The sequence below is a fragment of the Bolinopsis microptera genome, chromosome 4 (assembly GCF_026151205.1).
Source record: "Bolinopsis microptera isolate Bmic1 chromosome 4, MBARI_Bmic_1.0, whole genome shotgun sequence".
Classification (NCBI taxonomy): Eukaryota; Metazoa; Ctenophora; class Tentaculata; order Lobata; family Bolinopsidae; genus Bolinopsis; species Bolinopsis microptera.
Window position 1 is genome coordinate 12,256,944 of NC_087075.1, and position 21,470 is coordinate 12,278,413.

General features: G+C 37.3%; 2 protein-coding genes across 6 annotated transcripts; both read right to left on the reverse strand.

The window, feature by feature from the left end:
• Positions 1-45: 45 nt before the first annotated feature.
• On the reverse strand, positions 46-16,526 carry LOC134813963 (transcription initiation factor TFIID subunit 4-like). Of its 4 annotated transcripts, none has more exons than XM_063821916.1 (16): positions 16,392-16,526; positions 15,861-15,967; positions 14,246-14,373; positions 8,398-8,491; positions 7,899-7,999; positions 7,344-7,420; positions 5,620-5,748; positions 5,199-5,291; positions 4,790-4,996; positions 4,420-4,590; positions 3,838-3,997; positions 3,453-3,596; positions 2,311-2,443; positions 2,028-2,163; positions 1,765-1,926; positions 46-1,622 (listed from the first exon to the last, which is right to left on the reverse strand). In XM_063821916.1, exons 1-16 carry the CDS (start codon positions 16,488-16,490, stop codon positions 1,386-1,388), a joined length of 2,178 nt encoding a protein of 725 aa, XP_063677986.1. In that variant the 5' UTR covers positions 16,491-16,526; the 3' UTR covers positions 46-1,385. The 4 variants fall into 4 exon arrangements, with proteins under 4 accessions (XP_063677986.1, XP_063677987.1, XP_063677985.1 ...); XM_063821917.1 differs by having other exon boundaries at positions 47-1,622; positions 3,838-3,988; positions 16,392-16,501; XM_063821915.1 differs by having other exon boundaries at positions 47-1,622; positions 3,838-3,988; positions 5,620-5,790; positions 16,392-16,501.
• Positions 16,527-16,782: 256 nt separating this feature from the next.
• On the reverse strand, positions 16,783-20,962 carry LOC134814408 (uncharacterized). 2 transcript variants are annotated; one of them, XM_063822501.1, is made up of 6 exons: positions 20,837-20,962; positions 19,168-19,316; positions 18,999-19,040; positions 18,384-18,451; positions 17,734-17,818; positions 16,783-17,329 (listed from the first exon to the last, which is right to left on the reverse strand). In XM_063822501.1, the coding sequence occupies exons 1-6, from the start codon at positions 20,944-20,946 to the stop codon at positions 17,214-17,216; spliced, it is 570 nt and encodes a 189-aa protein (XP_063678571.1). In that variant the 5' UTR covers positions 20,947-20,962; the 3' UTR covers positions 16,783-17,213. The 2 variants fall into 2 exon arrangements, with proteins under 2 accessions (XP_063678571.1, XP_063678572.1); XM_063822502.1 differs by lacking the exon at positions 20,837-20,962 and adding an exon at positions 20,380-20,523 and having other exon boundaries at positions 17,121-17,329.
• Positions 20,963-21,470: the final 508 nt, after the last annotated feature.

Sequence of the window (21,470 nt, forward strand, 5' to 3'; positions counted from 1 at the left end):
TTTTCCTGCTATTATCCGAAATTTGCCCGTAATAAAACCACGTGGTGGTGGGAAATTGTAAAATTTATACAGTGTATTACATGTGATAACTAAATATAAGGAAGCGTTCAAAAGAACACAATTAATTAACCTTAAAATAAACCAATGACCCCAAAACCCCAAAACTCCTTGTTGTACAGGGATGCACTCGACTGGTTAGGGACCAAAACAATTTAATAGTAAATATACCCTTAATAAAGAGTAAATACTTAAATAAACCCTTAATAAATACCACAAGACAACTAATTCAGCTTCTTCGGCAGAGATACAAGTGTACCAGAAACAACAAGTGTGCCGGAACACTATTCTGTTATCTGCTGCATTCTGATTGGTTGCCCTCACTCCTGGTCACTGCTGCTGCATTCTGATTGGCCGACAGTCGAGGCGCATCACGTGACACACATCACGTGACACACACAGCGCCCACGTGACACACACAGCGCCCACGTGACACACTCGGCACCGCCTCATTGGTACAAGCCGAGACCTGAGGGGTGCTCTTATCTCTTAATACACGGATAATGGAGGGATGTAAGCCTGTTATCTTGACCGCATAGTTACACAGCGTCTACCTTTATTTAAATGATATGAGATTGCGCTTATCTCTTCAACAACTAACCAACATAGCAAGATTGTCTGAGTATAACCGTGCGATGAAGGGTTGTGAGGATACTAATAAACATTATCTTTCAATACCAGGAGTAATAATAAACAGATTCCTGAGTTGACAGCAGCCTACCAGTCTAGACTCTAGACGTATGGGTCACGTTATGGGTCACGTTATGGGGCATGGAATCATTACATATATAGCAAAATAGTAAGCGGCAGAATTCGAATAATGTAAATTTATATATTAGCGCTTTAAAAAACGATCTTAGAAGATTTCAATAAAGACAGGTCTGGATGCTGGTCGGGAAGTGAATAGTAATATTTTTAATGATGACAGTGATTCGATTTTTCATTGGTCAATGCTGGAAGCTTATGGGTTTATCGATGTCACGTGTCAGAAAAAATATGGTTCACCAGGATCCAGATCTATTGTTAATCATAAATAAGCTTGAAAACTTTAACTACCCAAATTTACGCCCGTTTCCTCCGGTTGGAGCAGAAATGGCAAGCGGTAAAGAAGTCTTCAGCTCCCTTAATACAGACATGAAGCTGATATATCTCTGATATATAAAACTCGAAATCAACAACTATTGAGTGATTTTCACAATCTTAACCGTAGGTCCAAATCACAGTCAATAACGCTCCGTAGCTCCCTGAAACATTTTCTTGTACCTTTAATCTCTCCAAAACTTCGTAGATTTCAGCGTCTCATATTCACACCTAATTCCATACAGCCCTCACTTTACATGGAGTTTAAACAGCAACTTGCTCTGTTTCAGAAAAGTATCATTCTCACAAAGAAACACCACATCCCTCATATTAATCCTGTGACTTCTGAATCTGGGGTTAGTAGGAGCGGAGGTGTTCATGTTGTCCGCTAACTCTGATTTAGGGCGCTTCCTGGCCCCGATAGCTGCTAGGGCTGTCTCGTTAGCTTCACGCTGTCTGATCAGTTGTTCTTCTTCTAGTGCCACCTAGAGGAGAGCAAATGAGAAATAAAGTACTGCTTTCTGAGCTGTAATTTATAAAATACGGCAAAAACACTGTTTTAAAATGTTTCGTCAATCTATCCTGTCATAATAAGGAGTAAGGAGTTTCTTGAAATGTAAAATTTACCTGTTTAGCTTTCGCCTTCGCCTCGGAGTTGGTTTGCTTGCTCCTCGACTTGGCCTCTTTAAGCAGCTGGGCTCTCTCTCTTTCTGTTCTTCTTTTCGTCTCTTCTAGCTGGATCTGTTGCAACACTTTTAACTGCGACTTTACATCATTTATCGTTATCACCTGTGAAGGTGTAAGTTTGTTATCAAACCAATTTGAAAATTAATCAGGGGCCTGATCAATTTCAAAATATGTTTATTTAAGAATTGTGACAAGGTTTTAACCTGGTCGTCCTGTTTCCTGAGATCCAGTCTGTGGTGGTTAATGGACACCAGTCTCTCCATCAGGTCCTTCATTCTAGCCTCCAGCGCGTGAGACAGCATCTGTTTAACATCGGGGGAACAGGAACTTACTCCGTGTCTAAAAGTTGTTTTTATTTCGAGAATTCTTAATTTCTTAATAAACTAAATCGTTGTTTATGTAAGTTTTTTTAAAATAGCTGGGTTACTTTTCAATAGCTGAGATGATTTTAACTCTCCAGTTTTTAATCGCCAGAAAATCTCAAACCTGTCACAAATGCGGGATATTTTGTTGCCGATTGATTCAGTGGTAACCATGGTGACGTCAGCAGTGCTCCTTTGCTCCTGTGACACTTGATCTTGTGTACTGATCTTAGCGGCTTCTTCAGTCAGGTTAACTCCTGGAAACAGGAAAAGTTACAGAAACTAAGTGGTAAAGATATCTTGCCGTTATTACTGAACACTATATAAATACATTCGTGAAGGAAAACGGTAGCAATATTTTGGTAACGTTGGTTGAATATTGTTCGGAGATTTAAATTATTCTGGAAAATTTCAGTTTGGAATATGGTATTTTTCCATTTTCAGAGTAACAGTTTGTAGTCTGAGCAGGTAGTGTATCTGAGTTCACAAAAAAATCACAGAGGATAGAGTTTCATAGATTGCTAAAAATCTAATTTTCATAAACTTTTCTGAAAATCACAATTTAACAACTAAACATAAGATTATAAAATCATAAGATTAAAAATCAAATCAAATCATTGTGTAAGTATTTACTATTTATACACTTCAAAAAGTTAGAAAATCAAAAAAGAGACAATTTTCTGATTTATTAACTTCATGCATTTTACTCCGAACTTCCGAAATACCAAATATCATTTCTTTGATTAAATTGAAAGACATAAAATTGTTATAAATATGTTCTAATAAATAGGTGAGTACTGGAGACGTCACAAGATTTTTTGAATAATGAATATTTTGCGGAACAGCATACAACCAATTCGTCAGCTCTACTGAAACATTCGGCTGAAATCTTTTTCATCACTGAATATTGATCGATGAACTACATTTTCTGACCAGATCTATAGTCGTGTAGTGGTCAGTGGTTTATAAGCTCTCATTGGTCAATATATTGTTAATCCGGAGGTCTCATTGGCTATTTCAATCTGATCCACCGTTCCTTTTCACCGACTTCAGGTCCAGCCACCATTCGAAAAACAGGGAATTCTGCGATAATGGAAATACTTTGAATTCTCCTGCTTCATAACTCTGTACAGAGCTCTGTGCTCACGGATATTTTTCAATAAACTTCTATGTCTTTATTCCATTTCTTCAAACTTCTTTACCTGCCATTAAAATCAATCAATAAATAAACACACCACAAACTATTCCTACCAACCCGTTATTTACCTGCCATTGAAGCTACATCGTTGATCTCATTATCATCCTTAGATAAAGTATACTTCTTTTTGTACTTGTCTGCGAAAGTTCGCTGTGGAACGGAGAATGTTGGAGCGGGGTGATAGTGTGATCCTCCTCCTACTGCACTACCGACTGAGGGAAATGGGTAGATTATGCCACGGTAATATGGCCTCTATAATCTATATGGCCTCTATAATCTATATATTCGAGCTTTTCATTTAGAATTAAAAGAAGTCCTTCATATTATGGAGCCAGACATGATACGCATTACACGTCAGGCCACTATATTACCGGTGTTAACCAAACGGAAATTGGAAAGTGTTCCTTAGTAATATAAACTATAAAGATACTACTACTGTATCTGTTAACTCACACTGATGTCCAATAGAGTTGGCAGGCAGGGGAGCAGAGAGTGGTATAAGTTTAGAGGTCTGGACCGGAGCAAGACCCGGAAATGGAGTGTGGGAAGACACTCCTCCGGTTTGGGGAGGCGGCTGTTTTCCCTGCATACTCTGCATACTTCTCTGCCGGGACTGAAAGTGAATTTTAGAACCACGCCAGATAAACCCCAATCAAATTGAATTTTCAGTTACTATAGATTTATTTTAGGACCATTTATTAATTAACATGAAATTAAACGGTAAGAAATTCTAAATTTTGTCGTAATGTCTGAACACTCCGGATTAGGAAGTTCATCCGAAATCCCGCGTCCGGGATATCTACTATTAACTTCTCGTTTCTTCCAACTCACCCACGTAGCAATCTAAAATAACGACCCTAGCTAAACATAGGGGGGACAACAAAGTTGTTACAATTTGAAGCTAATTTCAAGTGTTGTACTTGTTGAGGGGCTTTACTTGGCTTCACTTCTCGAGCGAGGGAACCATTAGTTTCTAAAACTATCGACTGAAATCCGAGGTTATAATAATATCAGATACACTTTCATAAAATTAACCTGCATCTCGTTTCTCAAGACAGGAACACTCTGTTTGAGAAACACTAAAAGGTGAGGCTGAGGAGGTGACTTGAGGGCAACTTGGAGTTCATTCAGAAACGTTTCCTCGTCTATATTCGCTGTCATCACTTTTCCTATCAGATCCTTAACGGTTTGTCCAGTAGAGGCGTCCTGGAGATGAAACTTACTTGATGATTGATCGGAAAGTTGGCACTAATTATAGAATATCTAGTTCACTCATTTAACAGGGTTAAATATTCATTAGCTATTTGCTTAACAAAGGTCCATAGTTCTTTAAGACAGGCTCACTTCAAAAAAAGAGGTTTTTCATTGATTGTAAATAAATTTATAAATCTGCAACAACATTTACCTGTTTGTTGGAAATGTTAAGGAGGTTGGTAAGGAAAGCCTTGAGCTTCTGCACACTCTCCCGGGTACTCATGCTGGAGAGGATGGCTGCTGTCTTCTGCTCTGATTTAGGTTGTTGAGGCTGCTGCTGCTGCTGCTGTTGTTGGGGCCTGATTGCTGGCTGTATTGGAATAGGTTGATTCTGAAGTGATATCGGCTGACTTTTTACCTGGGAGAAAAGAAGAGAAAATTAATAAAAATTTAAAATATTTCTTATCAAATCTGGCGACGGAACGTAAAGGTTAAATCATAATCAGCAAAGAACGATACGGCACATTTGTAGTTTCGACATTTGTTGATAGAGGTTCAGCTAGCGTACATTACAAATGATAAGGAATAAGGATGTTTATCGTCAAATTTAGATACTGTACCTGAACAAGAGGCTGAATAGGAACCACCATAGGTTTACTCTGGATAGATCTTATAGGTTGGGTTATCATACTCGGCCGTACTCCAGCTACAAGCTGAAATTATAATATTTTCAATACAGTTTCTAGGAGAAGATAAATGCTAGATGGTGAATGTCATCTAAGATAAAAAGCATTTTTGTATTTCTAGTCGTCATCGATGAAGATGGAGATTCATAAAAATAAGGAACGTCTAGAGTCAATGTTTTCTTCGATCAGAGAACGAATGATATGAGTGTTTTTTTTTTTCTTTTTTTTTGTTTTTTTCCTTTATAAAATGCAACCTACTCATAAAATGCAACCTACTTTATAAAATGCAACCTACTGATATGAGTGTTAAACTTCCAATTAAAATCTTCATGACATTTGGAAAATATTTTTTTACCTGGGGGACGGAGGAGTGAGGTGTAGCGGAGACCATGATAGTTTGTGGAGATTGAGAAGAGGCAGCGGTGTACACTGCAAAGGGTCCTCCAGTCATGGGTACCATTACTGAGGAGCTTACTGCTATTACCTGTAACATGGGTACCATTACTGAGGAGCTTACCGCTATTACCTGTAACATGGGTACCATTACTGAGGAGCTTACCGCTATTACCTGTAACATGGGTACCATTACTGAGGAACTTACCGCTATTACCTGTAACATGGGTACCATTACCGAGGAGCTTACCGCTATTACCTGTAACATGGGTACCATTACTGAGGAACTTACCGCTATTACCTGTAACATGGGTACCATTACTGAGGAACTTACCGCTATAACCTGTAACATGGGTACCATTACTGAGGAGCTTACCGCTATTACCTGTAACATGGGTACCATTACTGAGGAGCTTACCGCTATTACCTGTAACATGGGTACCATTACTGAGGAGCTTACCGCTATTACCTGTAACATGGGTACCATTACTGAGGAGCTTACCGCTATTACCTGTAACATGGGTACCATTACTGAGGAACTTACCGCTATTACCTGTAACATGGGTACCATTACTGAGGAGCTTACCGCTATTACCTGTAACATGGGTACCATTACTGAGGAACTTACCTATATATACCTGTAACATGGGTACCATTACTGAGGAACTTACCGCTATTACCTGTAACAGTTACCTGTTTATTAATTATTTATTACCTGTAAGAGTTACCTGTAACGGTTACCTATTTATTACCTGTTTATTACCTGTAACATTCACCTGTTTATTACCTGTAACAGTTACCTGTGTATTACCTGTAACAGTTACCTGTTTATTACCTGTAACAGTTACCTGTTTATTACCTGTAACAGTTACCTGTTTATTAGCTTTCATCTGTTAGATTTATGGAACAACATGTTAACAAATACACGATGTAATTAATACTTCATAGTGTTCGACGTTTGCAAAGAAAGTAAAACTAATCTTTAGCGATCGTATCTTTAAGTCAAGGATATCGTTCCAGAAAGTTAAATATATGATCGAACTGACGCTAGTAAAAAGCTATAACATAACTTAAAGTAACCCCAAACGTCCTGTGCTACATGAATGGTTTAAACCAATTTGAAATCTCAACTAAACACAATCTATCTAGCCACTAAGTAACTGAACCCCACAGAGGGATTACACCAGTCACCAGACACCCTACTACTGTACCCAAAGTGCGCTAAACTGCGCTAAAATGCGCAACAACCATCTGTTTCGAGGAATACTTTACATAATCGCACATTGCATCATATGTGTTCATAAAAGGGGTATGTCAAAGACTGAGTCACGTGACGTCACGTGATGGATTCAGACACACCAGGTTGTAATTTGAAAACGTTTTTATCTTAGAGTGCAATATGTTGTAAGATCAGGGAGGAACCATTTTCTGGGGAAAGCTCTGTAAACTGTTGCTTTGTGGTTAACATATTGCTCTTGCTTTGTGGTCGACATAATATATGACAAATTCGATATTTATCCCCTTGAATATTTATTTTTAGCGTACAACTGAGTGGATCAATAAACGAGAAAGGTGTACTTGACAGCTTAGAATATAACCCAATAATAATTGGTACAGTATGGGGACATATATAATATATTCGTCACATTTAACAGTTTTGTTGCGAAGGAGTAATAGTTGTAGTACCTGCGGTCCCATTGGAGCGTTGACTCGTTGTGGAGTAATAACAGCAGTGGGAACTATGCTAGCACTTGATATCGCTCCTAAAACGTAACAGCGAGTGTTATACACCATTCGGGAAAATAAATGAATAACAAATTAAAAACACTGAAAGTATGACAGTTGGTGATGTTAGAATATTATATAATCTAAAAAGATCTAACGAAGAATGATTAGCTAATGGAAAAGTATGATTAGCCAGAAATTATTCGTCTCAGCTGATCATTTTGCCGATGATCAGAACCAAAATAAAGTAAAAACGAAACACGATAGGGACCAACAATAATTATGCATAAATAAAATGTAATTTGACCAAAAATATAAAGTTATTCAGATAATAATAGCAAGAAAAATTTAAAAGAGTTGGGGTAATTCAGAGAGCTTATAAACCAAATTGCACCGCTTTTCACGATTAAAAAGATGATCATGATACACGAAAACATATGTTGTTTTCAAAATTGTATTTAGCAGCTTAGAAAAGGAAACCATTATATCGAAATATAAGATTTGAGATGAAAATACCGGTATTAATGGATGACGTGTAGGTAGTTTGTTGAGAGTGTAGCTGTTGGACTGACGTTAATATGGCTTGTTGAGGTTGTTGGTTGGTTGCTACTGGCACTCTGAACAACGGGGGGATTTATTTAGCAAATGTTCTCATTAATTAGTTAATTAATTAATTAATTAATTAATTAATTAATTAATTGATCAATTAATTAATGGCTATTACTGATGAGGAGTAATTTATTTGAAAATAAAAACCCTGAAAAGATTACTCATTCTGTTTACACATTAAAATTAATATCCCGAATTAACAGGAATTTTAAAGGAATTCAAATTTGAACTAGTAATGATAAACCAGGAGTTTAAATTTAAAACATGTGACTAGACACTTTTGGGTAGTTTGAACTTTGAAAACAGGACCCGGGCCCTGATATCAAACTACCCAAAAGTGTCTAATTACATATTCTTAACTTTAAACTTTACTTTATCGGAGTAAAACTGTAGTTAGGAGTCTTACCCGATAGGTTGTTGGTGGGTGTTGGCCGACTGAACTAAGGGCGGTGTTCCTGGACCGTGCTGCTGCATGGGTTGTAACATTGTTAACATCTGGCCTGAAGGGACAAGAATGTGTTACAGTAACGTGTTACAGTTTAGGAATGTGTTACAGTTTTAGGGACAACTTACAAGAGGGGAGGAATTTGGGTGAGAATACAAGTCACCATATTATTTAGGAGCACAGCTGATTATTTTATGTTTCGCAAAACCAAACAAAATAGGTGAATATATCTGATATCTATATTATATTTTAACCTTCCGACGAAATTCCTCCGCAACGGCATAAAAGCACAGAAAATTTACCAAAACGTGACCTTCCGCGAGAACCAATTTTAGCAAATGGAGTTGAAAACTTGTGATTTTTAGCAAGGATGTATAAAGAAATAAAGAAGAAATGCAGATAAGATAGAATTTTTAGAATTAGATTTGGGTTTTAAATTCTTGTAAACAACGTCAGAAATGAAGGAAAATAGATGTTAGAATTAGAAAAATGCTTAGCAACCTCAAAAGATTGGATTATCTTTATTACGTGACAAAAAAGCCTTACGACCTTGACATAACTAGCAATGGGAATGATTATTGATTACGGTAACCAGATTTCCCAGAATCCCCCGAACACTGTCTTATGCTAACAAGACAGTGACTTTCTTCAGAGTGTCTTGTTAGCATTTAGCAAGCTTGTACGAGTGCTATAAGTATAACCAGATTTTCGTGAGGTTTTGCTTATTGTTTTATTACATAAACTATACAGTCGAACTATACAGTCGCCCAATGTCATCAGTAACGAGAACTTGAATACCTTACTCGGGAATATTATAGCGGGTTAATTTATGACTGGAATTTTCCAAAACCCACCAAGCATCAAAATGTATTACTATTAGTTTACCTTACTCGGGAACATTATAGCCGGTTAATTTATGACTGGGAAAATTAATGACCGGGAAAAATATGGCGGAATTTTCCAAAACCTACCACTTTATCCCAGTCATAATATTCCCGAGTAAGGTAAACGGTGTAAAGTGACACTACTGACGGAGAGGATCGCGGAGGCTAGATGGAAAATGGCTGGGCACGTACTTAGGAGTGGTGAAAGCACCCCTGCCTACCTATCATTCAGATTAATATATGATGTATTAATAAAAGACCTTTTAAAGAGAAAATTTATTAGTAATAAAGTCTTAAAATTGGCTGATTTTGACAATCTGGTTCACATGGCCCATAACAGAGTAGTATGAGGTAGTATGAAGAATGCGTGACTACTCGGCCAATTGATGCATTTCTCGTTTTTGCTGTATTTATTTTTATAATAATAATAATATAATATCCGAGGAGTCCTAGCTCTCCCTGCGTCCTAAGACGCTGTTTCTCTTGTCGCATATACCGTGCCTCTCTATACTGGGTACCTCTATCTACTGGCCACTGGGCCTCTCCTTTCTCCCAAACTTTTAGTTAGTTAGCTTAATTCTGTCACACTACAATTTAAATCATAACTAATGAAATCATTACAAGATCTCGAAACTATCATTTCTTTTCTGAACATACAACCAAAATGTCTCTCTCTGAAGTAAAATGAATGCGCGCGCTACACAAGATTAGTCACCATTTCGACCAGCAGGTTTCTAGTATAATATGCATGCACAGTACACAAAAAAGATATTTCAGAACATTAAAGTGTCTAAAACTATAAAATTATTATTTTAAAAAATATAAAAAAAGTGTCTAACGAAATTTCAGAACATAATATTCCAAGTAAGTCCGACCATTTTGCAGTCTCCTTTACTTTGAAATCAAAGGTGAAGCGCATCAAATCGCAAAAGAGGGAATCTTTAAATTTTAAAAGAGCAAATTGGGATGCACTTAATGCAGACCTTGCAGATATTGACTGGCAGGCAGAGTTCACTGGTAATATGGAAACATCATGGAACAAGTTTAAGGAAGTTTTAGAGCAAAGAACCAATGAACATATTCCAAAGATTAAAATTGGAGGCAGGGCTCAACCTCCTTGGTTTGACGCTGAGTCTCATCAGGCCTGCCTAGAAAAAGAAAGGCTACACAAAAGTTATAAAGAAACCACGGACCCTTCCTGCAAGGCTGAGAAGTACTTTAAGTTCTCTAAAAGCAGAAGCGATTTTAAGAAAATTGCCTCCAACAAGATGGCATCTAGCTTTGAGGACGAGGATGATTCGAATCTAATTACAAAGAAATTCTGGTCCTATGTAAAAGCAACATCTAAGAATACTCGCATACCTGAACAAATTCACCTAGAAGATGTACACAAAAGTGATCATTCTGACCAAGCAAACCTATTTAATACCTTTTTTCATCAACAGTTCTCATCGCCTAGTGATTATGATGTACATGTTGATAACACACTCACACAGGATGATATTGATTATGTATCTACCCTTTTCAGTTCGTCTAGGATAGTAGATATTCTCAAGAATTTGAATACTAGAAAAGCTATGGGACCGGATAAAATCCATGGTGAAGTTCTTAAAAAATGTGCCTTTACGTTAGCCCCAGCACTGGAGATTCTTTTCACAAAGTGCTATGTATCCGGCTTCCTACCTTCAAATTGGAAATATGCAATTGTTGTTCCAGTACACAAGAAAGGCTCCAAGAATGACATTAAGAATTATAGGCCAATATCTTTGTCTAGCTTAGTTATGAAAGTCATGGAAAGAATTATTCGAGATGAACTTTTGAGTAGATGTTATGATAAAATTGATCCTCGTCAACATGGTTTCCTGCCTCACAAATCTTGTGCAACTCAGATGGTTGAATTCTGCGATAGCCTATCCCTCTCTCTTAACAAGAACATTAGATCTGATATTGTTTACTTCGATTTTGCCAAAGCATTCGATTCCGTTAACCACGACTTAATACTATACAAGCTAAAATTTTATTATAACAATTCAGTGTGTAGTCGTTTTACATTTGGTTGCAAATAGCGAGCTCTGTTATCAGCTGTTGTAACTTGCGATAAGAAGTGCTTGTCTTTTAGTGTGATCGTTGTGTAGCCTGTATACAAGAACTGTACATTGGAATATACACGATGCAGTACTCATACCATGAACATACGAAGCATTTGGTCGATGACCCCGATAATGATGATCTGTTTAGTGCCAGACATGCAGATCAGGTAGCGAGAGCTACAAACAGTGTTTTTAATGAAATGTGCCATGAACTGGATGTTAAGGAATACGGAGATCTAGTATTGAAAAACCTGAACAAGCGATCAGTTTCGAAAGAAAAACTGTGTGATTGGCTGCAAACTGTTTGTTTCATTTTGAATCGTTATGCGGCTCCTCATTTGCAAATGGCTGCGGAGAGAGTAGATAAACAGAACATTTCAGTAATCGCGGAGCAGAAAACTGTCATTGATTTGCAGAAGCAGCTCATTGAAAAGAAGGACGAAGAACTCAAGTCTGTTCAAACAACTGTGCAGACAGAAATGAAATCATATTCTTCTGCCCTGAAAAAGACTTGTGCAGCTGCTCTTACGCCAAAGAAGATCTGTACTGCAGTTAAGACAATAGCTGAAAAGGATGAAAGAAGCAGAAACGTCGTAATCTACGGAATAAGTGAATCCGACGGCGAGAAGTTAGAAAACAAAGTTGCTGAAGTTCTTGGTGAGATAAACGAGAAACCTTCTTTTCGTGACTGTTGTAGAGTTGGTCTGAAGAGAGTGGGCACATTAATACGACCAACTAAACTATCTCTAAATAGCTCTGACATGGTTAATCAGGTGCTGCGAAAAGCGAAACTACTACGCACAAAAGAGGGCTATAAAAGTATCTACATTTGCCCAGACAGATCAGTGGAAGAAAGGAGAGCTTACAAGAAGCTCTGGGAGGAATTGAAAGAGAAGAGGAAAGCAGAGCCTAACAGAGTTCATTTCATAAGGAACAATAAGATTGTCAGCTCTGATAAGAACAGTGTATCAGCCTCGTCTGAAGAAATTTGAACTGTTTCACATTCTTCACCACACATTTATTTTATCACAATTTTGTTTCACATTTTAAAAAATCATATCGGGGCCATGTAATTGCGGGCACGTTTTACTGTGCAGTACCGTGTTTGGTCTCCCGACAGATTTTACAGACGGGGGCAATATTTTATTCGAGTTTATTTCATTCGTTGTAATTGCTGTACTCTGTAAAGTTTGAAAAGTATTTAATAAAAAAAATCGATGGAATGCTTCTCCAATTTATGAAAAGTTACCTCTCCGGACGTCAGCAATGTGTAGTTGTTAATGGGGCTATCTCTGCAACCCTACCGGTGTTGTCAGGTGTTCCTCAAGGGTCAATAATCGGACCAACACTTTTTGTTCTTTTCATAAATGATATATATTCTGGACTTTCTCAGGGCACTAATATCCTTTTATACGCTGATGATACTAAAATGTGGAGAGAGATATCCCAAGAGGAAGACCACCATATACTTCAAAGCGATATTAATTATCTCATGACATGGGCAAGAACTAATAAGATGAAGTTTCATCCTGATAAATGTAAGGTCTTAGCTATACTTAAGAGGTGGTCTCCCTTAGATGGCATTATACCATTTACACGTTACACTTACTCTATGGGCCAAACTCTTCTTGATTATACAGATTCTGAAAAAGATTTAGGCATAATCATGACGTCTAATCTAAATTTTAATAGCCAGGCCGATGCTCTATATGGTAAAGCTAACCAAAAATTTGGCATGCTTAAGAGAAATTGTCATTTTATTAATGATCTGAACAAGAGAAGAGTCTTGTATCTTACTCTTGTACGCTCAATATTCGAACACTGTCCCATCATTTGGCGACCAGCGTCCAGTAGCACTATCAATAGGCTTGAAGGATTGCAGAAAAGGGCCCTCAAATGGATTCGTAATGATTACGGTGTAAGCTATAGTGTAGAGGAAATCTATAATGGCCATTGTAAACAGTTAAATATTCTGCCCCTAAAGTACAGGTTTGATTACCATGATCTCAAGTTCTTTCATTCCCTAGTGCATCAATACCACCCATGCACCACTCTGCCTCAGTACCTTACTTTTTTCTCCGGGTCAAGCCGACTGAGAAGCTCACATCTTGATCACTTATCAGTAATATCTTCAATTCCACCTGGCTCAGCTATATCTAAATCTTACTTTTATCGAGCTCATCTCACTTGGAACCGACTTCCTCTTTCCCTTCGAGAGATTATCAGACCAGGTGTGTTTAAAACAGAACTTATTAAACACATCTGGAAGGAACATGTTTGTACTGCATCTGTAGATATTGACCCTAGTTCAGATCCTGACAATTCTTTTTCTCCAGACTACGGGTAGTGTATTTCTCTATTATTTTTAAAAAAATTTTTTTTGAGGTACTCATCACGCATTTTTGTTTTATTCGGATACAATTTTGATTTAGTCTTTTATATTCAATTATTTAAATTTTATCGTTAAAACTTCATTCCATTGGAAATATTACAAATCAGCCAATTGTAATTGAGAATTTTTGGGTTGTGGCAATTATTCTTAAAAACCTAGAAATGCCTCCTAAGTTCACAGCTCATATTATTTGCCCATTTTTCTCCTTCTGCACTTGAGGCCCAATGTAATTGCTCGACTTTTCATCAGGTCTCTCGAGGCCTTTTGTTTGGTTATTTGGGTGTATTGGTGTCCCCTGATTGTTATCATCGCTGTACACTTGTTAAGGCATTTTTTGGTTTCTCTAGTCCATTTTTAGAAATTCTATACAACATTGATATTGTAATAAATTCTGATGATAATAATTGAAAGATTTCAATAAAAAAAAAAGAATGTTTGGTTACCTGGAGGTTCGGACTTTATAACAGTGGTGGGGAGCACGTGGAAGCCTGGAGCAGGTTCCTGTTTTATAGAGTTAAAGGAGGTGATAGTCGGTATCTGTTGATCAGGTTTCGGCATCTGGTTCTCAGTCCTAGTTGCAGATACTTGTTATAAGGGGTCGTTCATATATTACGTTATAACTTTTTGAACAAGTTAAATCATTTGGAAAACCCCCTCCTCGGCCGATTACGTGATATGTGAACGACCCCTTAGCTTAGGGGTTTAGATACATAAAATAGATATTTGAAGAATATACGAAATCTTACTGTTTATAAAGCAAGACGATATAATATTTATATATAATATTTCAAATACACTTTTTAAACATATCTCTTTGTACTTTTTTTTCTCTATGTTACTTCGGCCAATGTTGGTGAACGTGACTTGGTATTGCCATTGGGTCCTTAAAACTAAAAGTTAAATAGCTAAAAATTTGGCTTTTGAGATCGTTCACATATTATTACATAATTAGCCGACGGGGAGGGGGGTTCCAAAAGATAATACGCTAGTGTAATTTTGACACAATAGCTATGTGTAAAACTGATAACGGAGGGGGGTTTAAAATTATCCAAAAATTGATTACGTAATATGTGAACGACCCCTTATGAAGTTATGAATAACTTTATGCTTTATACCATGATTAGATTTCTGAACTTGGGGCGAATCCTCGCCTAATCGTAAAAATATGAATGATAAATTATCAACTTCTAGACTGCTACCTTTATGACGGTTTTCGTGAATCGTGCCACCCCGTTACAATTACATTATCTAGCGTTAAACCTTAGCGGTTCGAGGTACTGGTAGGTTCATATTAAAACAAATCAGCTCTGCTTTCTAAAGTTCCAACTTTTGTGTGACACCTCCGCATACTCTGACTAAATAATATCAGCTTCAATTCCCGCTCGCAAACTGCAGTTATGTTCCTCTTGTTGATCGTCGTCATCGACTTTCTTGCTGCTGCCTCTGATGATAAGCAGTACACTGCTCTTCACTTTGGTACCTCCGGCTCCAGTAATGACTATATTGGATTTAATTTTAATAAAAAGGTGCTCACTAATAAGGCCTAAGGGACGCTGGATTGAGCAAATTATTGATTATAAGGTATTTCTATTGTGTTATTCTAATTTTCGTATATTTTTATGACCTAAAATTAAATATGCAAAAATAGAGTGATTTTTTAATTTTATCTCATAAATTAGAGCCATTGAAAATCCACACACTATTTTCAACTCACCCTGTATATATATATATTATATATCCGTACCATTTTACTGACACCACGGCATCAACTTTAACAAGACTTACCGTAAAAGATATACAACCTAAAATTTGTTGACTGATTCAAATGCTTTAATGGCCTTCAAATCAGCACGAAAAAATAAAAAAATGGCCAAGGAATAAGAATTTTAGTGCCCAAAATTTGGACCCCCAAGTGGTGTCAAAAACGCGAATTAAATAGGCAATAATTAATTTAGTCTCTTGAGTTGTGACACCACTTTAGGGTTAGACGGGTTCCTGCTAGTGAGTATAGAATATAGAAATATAATTATACAAAACACTTTCAGATTTATCTTTAACCTGTGTATGTTGAAGGAGCTAGGTTCAGGCTTGATACTAGGATCGTAGTTACTTCTTGGGGGTGGCGGAGGGATGTAGGACTGCATGTTCCCAGAGGTCATATCCGGCTGATGGGGGGAACGTGTTAACTGTTAAGGTCGCAAAGATTAGGGCACTTAAACTTTTGGACAAAACATGTTTGATCACGAAAAGTTTGTGCAATGAGAGTGTTTGCTATGCGTAAATGGCTACAAAATGTTAGGATTCTATTTCCATAAGCAATCTTGCACTATCTAGAACCGCTGAGGGGGGTTGTGTTGAGTCCACAAAATTAAGGCACTATATTTGATCACGAAAATTTGGTCCGATGAGAGTGTTTGCTGTATAGTGTATAGTATGTGGAATGTGGATCTCGACAAGAAATCTTACATATTTAGGAATCGCTGGGAGATGGGATGCGAAATCCAATCCTATAATTTCCAGCTGGATTATAAGTCAAAACTACCGGATCGACTGTGTTAATGACCAATAATTCCAGGCTCTAGCCCTCACCTGGCTGGTAAAGAGGTCACTTTGCAAGCTCTGCTGCATGTCACTCACTGCCTTTTCGTCCACATCGCTAGACTCCAGTATCTTATCCAGGAACGACATGCTTGGAACCTAGTCGGAGGTCTATTAAATATTTGTGCTGGGGAATTGTCAGAGGACGCCTAATGAACATGAATTTCACATACGCATTTAGTCATATAATTCGATAGAGTTTTAAGGTCACGTATGGAATGAATCACCTTGCATTTTAGTTTAGCTGTACGAATTCCCGCATAAATTTGCTGAGTTGTACCTAAATTTCAAAATGTTTATAAGACTTCCCTCAATATAAGGTCTTACAGTTGAATTTTTCTGAACTAATATTAAATTCGGTAAGACAATAAAAAACATGTAATCAGTTCATATTCAATTTTCATAAAATCACGATACTATTGAATAATATCTCAATGTTTGTCTGCGTAGAATATCTTAACAAATTTCTGTACAATATGTAATTAATGATATTTCATTAATTAACATTTTCCTGTCGCGAAAGGAAAAGCAAAGGAAAATATCAACATTTTAATAACTTAATCTCTATCCATCATGCTATTAGTGATCAACTTAAAATTTAGAAACAAACTAAATTCTCCAAGCAGGGCTTGGCAAAAAATAAACATTCTCTAATGTATATCCGCCGAGACTATCAATATCAAAATACAATTATGTTCGTCGCGCATGGACACAATATGAATGCCAACTTCCAAACAATAGGGCGACCGTAAACACAATCCAATCTGACTCATTCTATTATCAGCACAATAAGATCTGCCAATTCTTGGGGAACTACATAAACAATTTGTACTTGATCCTCTCCAAGGAGAGTTCTTTGCCGTAGTGTTTTATTACACCGTACCAGTGAGTCGCTGTCTGTGTTATATCTTCTTTTAGTGTGCCTGTGACTGCGAGGGGGAGGTTTAAGTCACGTGACGAGGGGGAGGTTTTAGTCACGTGACGAGAGGGAGGTTTTAGTCACGTGACGAGAGGGAGGTTTTAGTCACGTGACGAGAGGGAGGTTTTAGTCACGTGACGAGAGGGAGGTTTTAGTCACGTGACGAGGGGGAGGTTTTAGTCACGTGACGAATAAACTTATTTAAAATTGTTTTAACCTTAATTAAATTCACGGATTGAGCACACTGCAAAGAAAAATTCAGTTATCTGTTGATGATCTTCCAAGGACATACTCTAAACAAAAAAGACCATATTTTGAATCAACATCTTTAATTACAAGGACATTAGTTAATCACAATTAAAATGGTGATATTAATTATGTTGTTGAACTATGAATATCATAAATTTAACTAACAATTCCCGGGAGCTGTTCCAATATTTAACGATTTAAGAATATTGGAACCACCATCAAGAATGCACATCCCTCCAGCATATGTTCCCTGAAACGTAAGCAATATTATTAATTATTTAATAATATTATTAATTATCTAATCATATTAGTAATATTATTAATCCTTTTAAGATATATCACGGAAAATGTTTGGTTGGCTACTGTTCTTGCTGTATAGAATTTAGTCACTCCGCAAGCAATAATAGCATTTCATTCACTCCGCAGTATATTAACTGTGTCTCAACTATAAAGAAACCGTTTTCATACCAATATCGTAAATGGGCGCTAACCGCCTTTCATAAGCTGATGAATATTTTAGTTGAAGAATAGTTCATTACTACTGCTAACTGACTTTGCACTTTCATTTGATGATATTGCTTTCCTTTATGTTCACTACGTACGATAATGCGTGTCTTCCATTATATTTATATTATTAGTATTTGATACCTTACTTTTTTTAAACAAACTATTTTAACTTTTAGTTAAAGTGCCTGCCATGGGACTCTCATTTTTCTAACTTTGAACACATGTACTAATATGTGTAGTGCTATCTCAGAGGACAACTCTAAATCACTTAAGCCAAAACCCGCTCAACTCTAGGAAGGACTCCGTACCTGGACGACATTCTCCACAATAGCTTCCGTGTAAGATCTGGCTTCTTCAGTTTGGCACCCCGTGTCCACTGAATAGAGTTCATGTTAAAGTGGGATATGTTCATGTTAAAGTGGGATATTGTCTGTTGAAAATAACTAAGTATTTGTTAATACCATTGATAAATTCCTGTGGTAGGTAAAACTGCAGACGCTTACAATTTATTTGTAAATCAAAGTCTTCTTTGTCACGATTGTTAATACTTTAAAGCTTTTATTTTTTCAATTTTTAAAATAACTAAATGTTTGTTAATACCATTGATAAATTCCTGGAGTAGGTAAAACTGCTGACACTATTAAAAGTAAATTGTAAATCAAAGTCTTCTTTGCCGTTATTGTTAATACTTTAAAGCTTTCTTATTTCAATTTTTGATTTAAGTCTATTTAAAATAACTTAATATTTGTTCATACCATTAATAAATTCCTGGAGAAGGTAAAACTGCAGACGCTTACAAGTTAATTGTAAATCAAAGTCTTCTCTGTCGTAATTGTTAATACTTTAAAGCTTTCTTATTTCCATTTTTGGTTTGAGATCAAACAAAAGAAGACAAAAAACACCAATAACTACGGAAAACTAACCGCTCGATTCAGATGTCGACCTATTCAACCTATCCTCTTGACCTGAAAAAGAACAAAGTCATAAATTTAACAAACTTCAATTATTATCTATTTATAATCCATCAATTTAAAACTCAACAGTCACAGAAAGAGTGAAAGACTCCCTTATAAGGGCATAACGTGACATTACCTCTCTGATTAGGAGCACTGATATCATGGTCCTCACTCCATTCCTCGATCACGTGATCAGATTCAGGGTAGTCTATTTTAACAGGATCACTGGTCAGTTCCAGGGTGCCGATTATAGCAGCTCGGTCAGTCGACACGAGATCTTGCTCTCTGAAGGAGAAAGTGGGTGGTAAAGTGGGTGGTAAAGTAGTAAATTGGGTGGGTAAAGTGGGTGGGTAAAGTGGGTGGGTAAAGTGGGTGGTAAAGTGGGTGGTAAAGTGGGTGGTAAAGTGGGTGGTAAAGTGGGTGGTAAAGTGGGTGGTAAAGTGAGTGGTAAAGTGGGTGGTAAAGTGGGTGGTAAAGTGGGTGGTAAAGTGAGTGGTAAAGTGGGTGGTAAAGTGGGCGGTAAAGTGGGTGGTTAAGTGGGTGGTAAAGTGGGTGGTAAAGTGGGTGGTTAAGTGGGTGATAAAGTGGGTGGTAAAGTGGGTGGTAAAATGGGTGGTAAAGTGGGTGGTAAAGTGGATGGTAAAGTGGTTGGTAAAGTGGTTGGTAAAGTGGGTGGTAAAGTGGGTGGTAAAGTGGGTGGTAAAGTGGGTGGTTAAGTGGATGGTAAAGTGGGTGGTAAAGTGGGTGGTAAAGTGGGTGGTAAAGTGGGTGGTAAAGTGGGTGGTAAAGTGGGTGGTAAAGTGGGTGGTAAAGTGGGTGGTAAAGTGGATGGTAAAGTGGGTGGTAAAGTGGGTGGTAAAGTGGATGGTAAAGTGTGTGGTAAAGTGGGTGGTAAAGTGGGTGGTAAAGTGGGTGGTAAAGTGGGTGGTAAAGTGGGTGGTAAAGTGGGTGGTAAAGTGGATGGTAAAGTGGGAGGTTAATCAATGTAGGAGGTTTGTATAAAAGTAGCTTCTACATCATGAAGACAGTAGTTTAAGGTAACTATTAGATCGATATAACTTTATTTTAGCAAGCTTCTTACACGAAGAAGTGTCTCCCCAAAAATCTCATGGTAGCCCAATGTGAAAACTAATGACAGAGTTTCTAAGTATAAAAAACAGAAGTTCGCAAGAAGCAGGGAGGTGCGGAATGCGGATGGTATGCAGACAGAACATTGAAAATAGTGCTCACAGTTCAAATCAGATTAGGGGTTTTATTGAACCAACCCCCAACCAACCAACAACATTTATTACACAGACGGAATACACAAGTAGAGTGGTACAGCTAGTGTAATGACAAAATAACACACCTTATTACTTCTGGTGACTCATCCTCAGTGAGTGATTCATCCTCACTCATAACCGATGAATAAGGAGGATATCACTCTAGAGAACCTTCAAATACACTCAGAACAACAAGTTCAAATACACTCAAATACACTCAAATACACTCAAATACACTCAAATACACTCAGAACAGGAGCTTGCCAAAAACAAACGTCACACTAAGATAATAAACGTGTATGAACTGTAGTGCAAGGTATAAGCCCTTAATAATACTAACTTGTGACCACACCGGAATACAGTAGTTTACACTTCTCTGTATACACAGCTAACAGCTAACAGGTACTAGGCAAACAAAACACACGTACTGTTATTGTTCGATATAACAACCTGATGGGACAGATATTTTGCTTTTGCTACATTCACATGACCAGATTGGAGTTGCTGCCACATTCCTCACCGCTCAAAATACCCTCAACTTACTCATTAAACTCAGTATCAGAGCTAGGTTCTGACAGTATAATCACATCCTCCATCCGATCATCCTCCACCAGCAGGAACTGCTCATCTTCCTCATCTTCCATTTTATCCATCGTTACAGCGCTCCCATCAGCTAGTTTATTGGGAGCTTGGTTAGTTTCCTTAAATCGGCTAGTATATTGGGAGCTTGGTTAGTTTCCTTACAAATCAGCTAGTTTATTGGGAGCTTGGTTAGTTTCCTTACAAATCAGCTAGTTTATTGGGAGCTTGGTCAGTTTCCTTACAAATCAGCTAGTTTATTGGGAGCTTGGTTAGTTTCCTTACAAATCAGCTAGTTTATTGGGAGCTTGGTTAGTTTCCTTACAAATCAGCTAGTTTATTGGGAGCTTGGTTAGTTTCCTTACAAATCAGCTAGTTTATTGGGAGCTTGGTTAGTTTCCTTACAAATCAGCTAGTTTATTGGGAGCTTGGTTAGTTTCCTTACAAATCAGCTAGTTTATTGGGAGCTTGGTTAGTTTCCTTACAAATCAGCTAGTTTATTGGGAGCTTGGTTAGTTTCCTTACAATTTAGAGGAACATATACCGCAGGGTATAATATATGGAATACGTCTTTGTTCCGATATAATATAAAGGGAGT

Bases quoted from the DNA above. Each gene is read 5' to 3' on its own strand.
- LOC134813963 (XM_063821914.1), bottom strand. From the start codon at position 16,490: ATGTCGTTCCTGGATAAGATACTGGAGTCTAGCGATGTGGACGAAAAG. The intron at 3,998-4,419 runs GTTAATTTTATG...ATTCACTTTCAG, and splicing joins TCTTGAGAAACGAGATGCAG to TCCCGGCAGAGAAGTATGCA. The intron at 1,623-1,764 runs GTAAATTTTACA...GCTCTCCTCTAG, and splicing joins CGAAGGCGAAAGCTAAACAG to GTGGCACTAGAAGAAGAACA.
- LOC134814408 (XM_063822501.1), bottom strand. From the start codon at position 20,946: ATGGATAAAATGGAAGATGAGGAAGATGAGCAGTTCCTGCTGGTGGAG. The intron at 19,041-19,167 runs GTAATGTCACGT...GTTCTTTTTCAG, and splicing joins CAGTGCTCCTAATCAGAGAG to GTCAAGAGGATAGGTTGAAT. The intron at 18,452-18,998 runs GTTAGTTTTCCG...AACTCTATTCAG, and splicing joins GTCGACATCTGAATCGAGCG to TGGACACGGGGTGCCAAACT.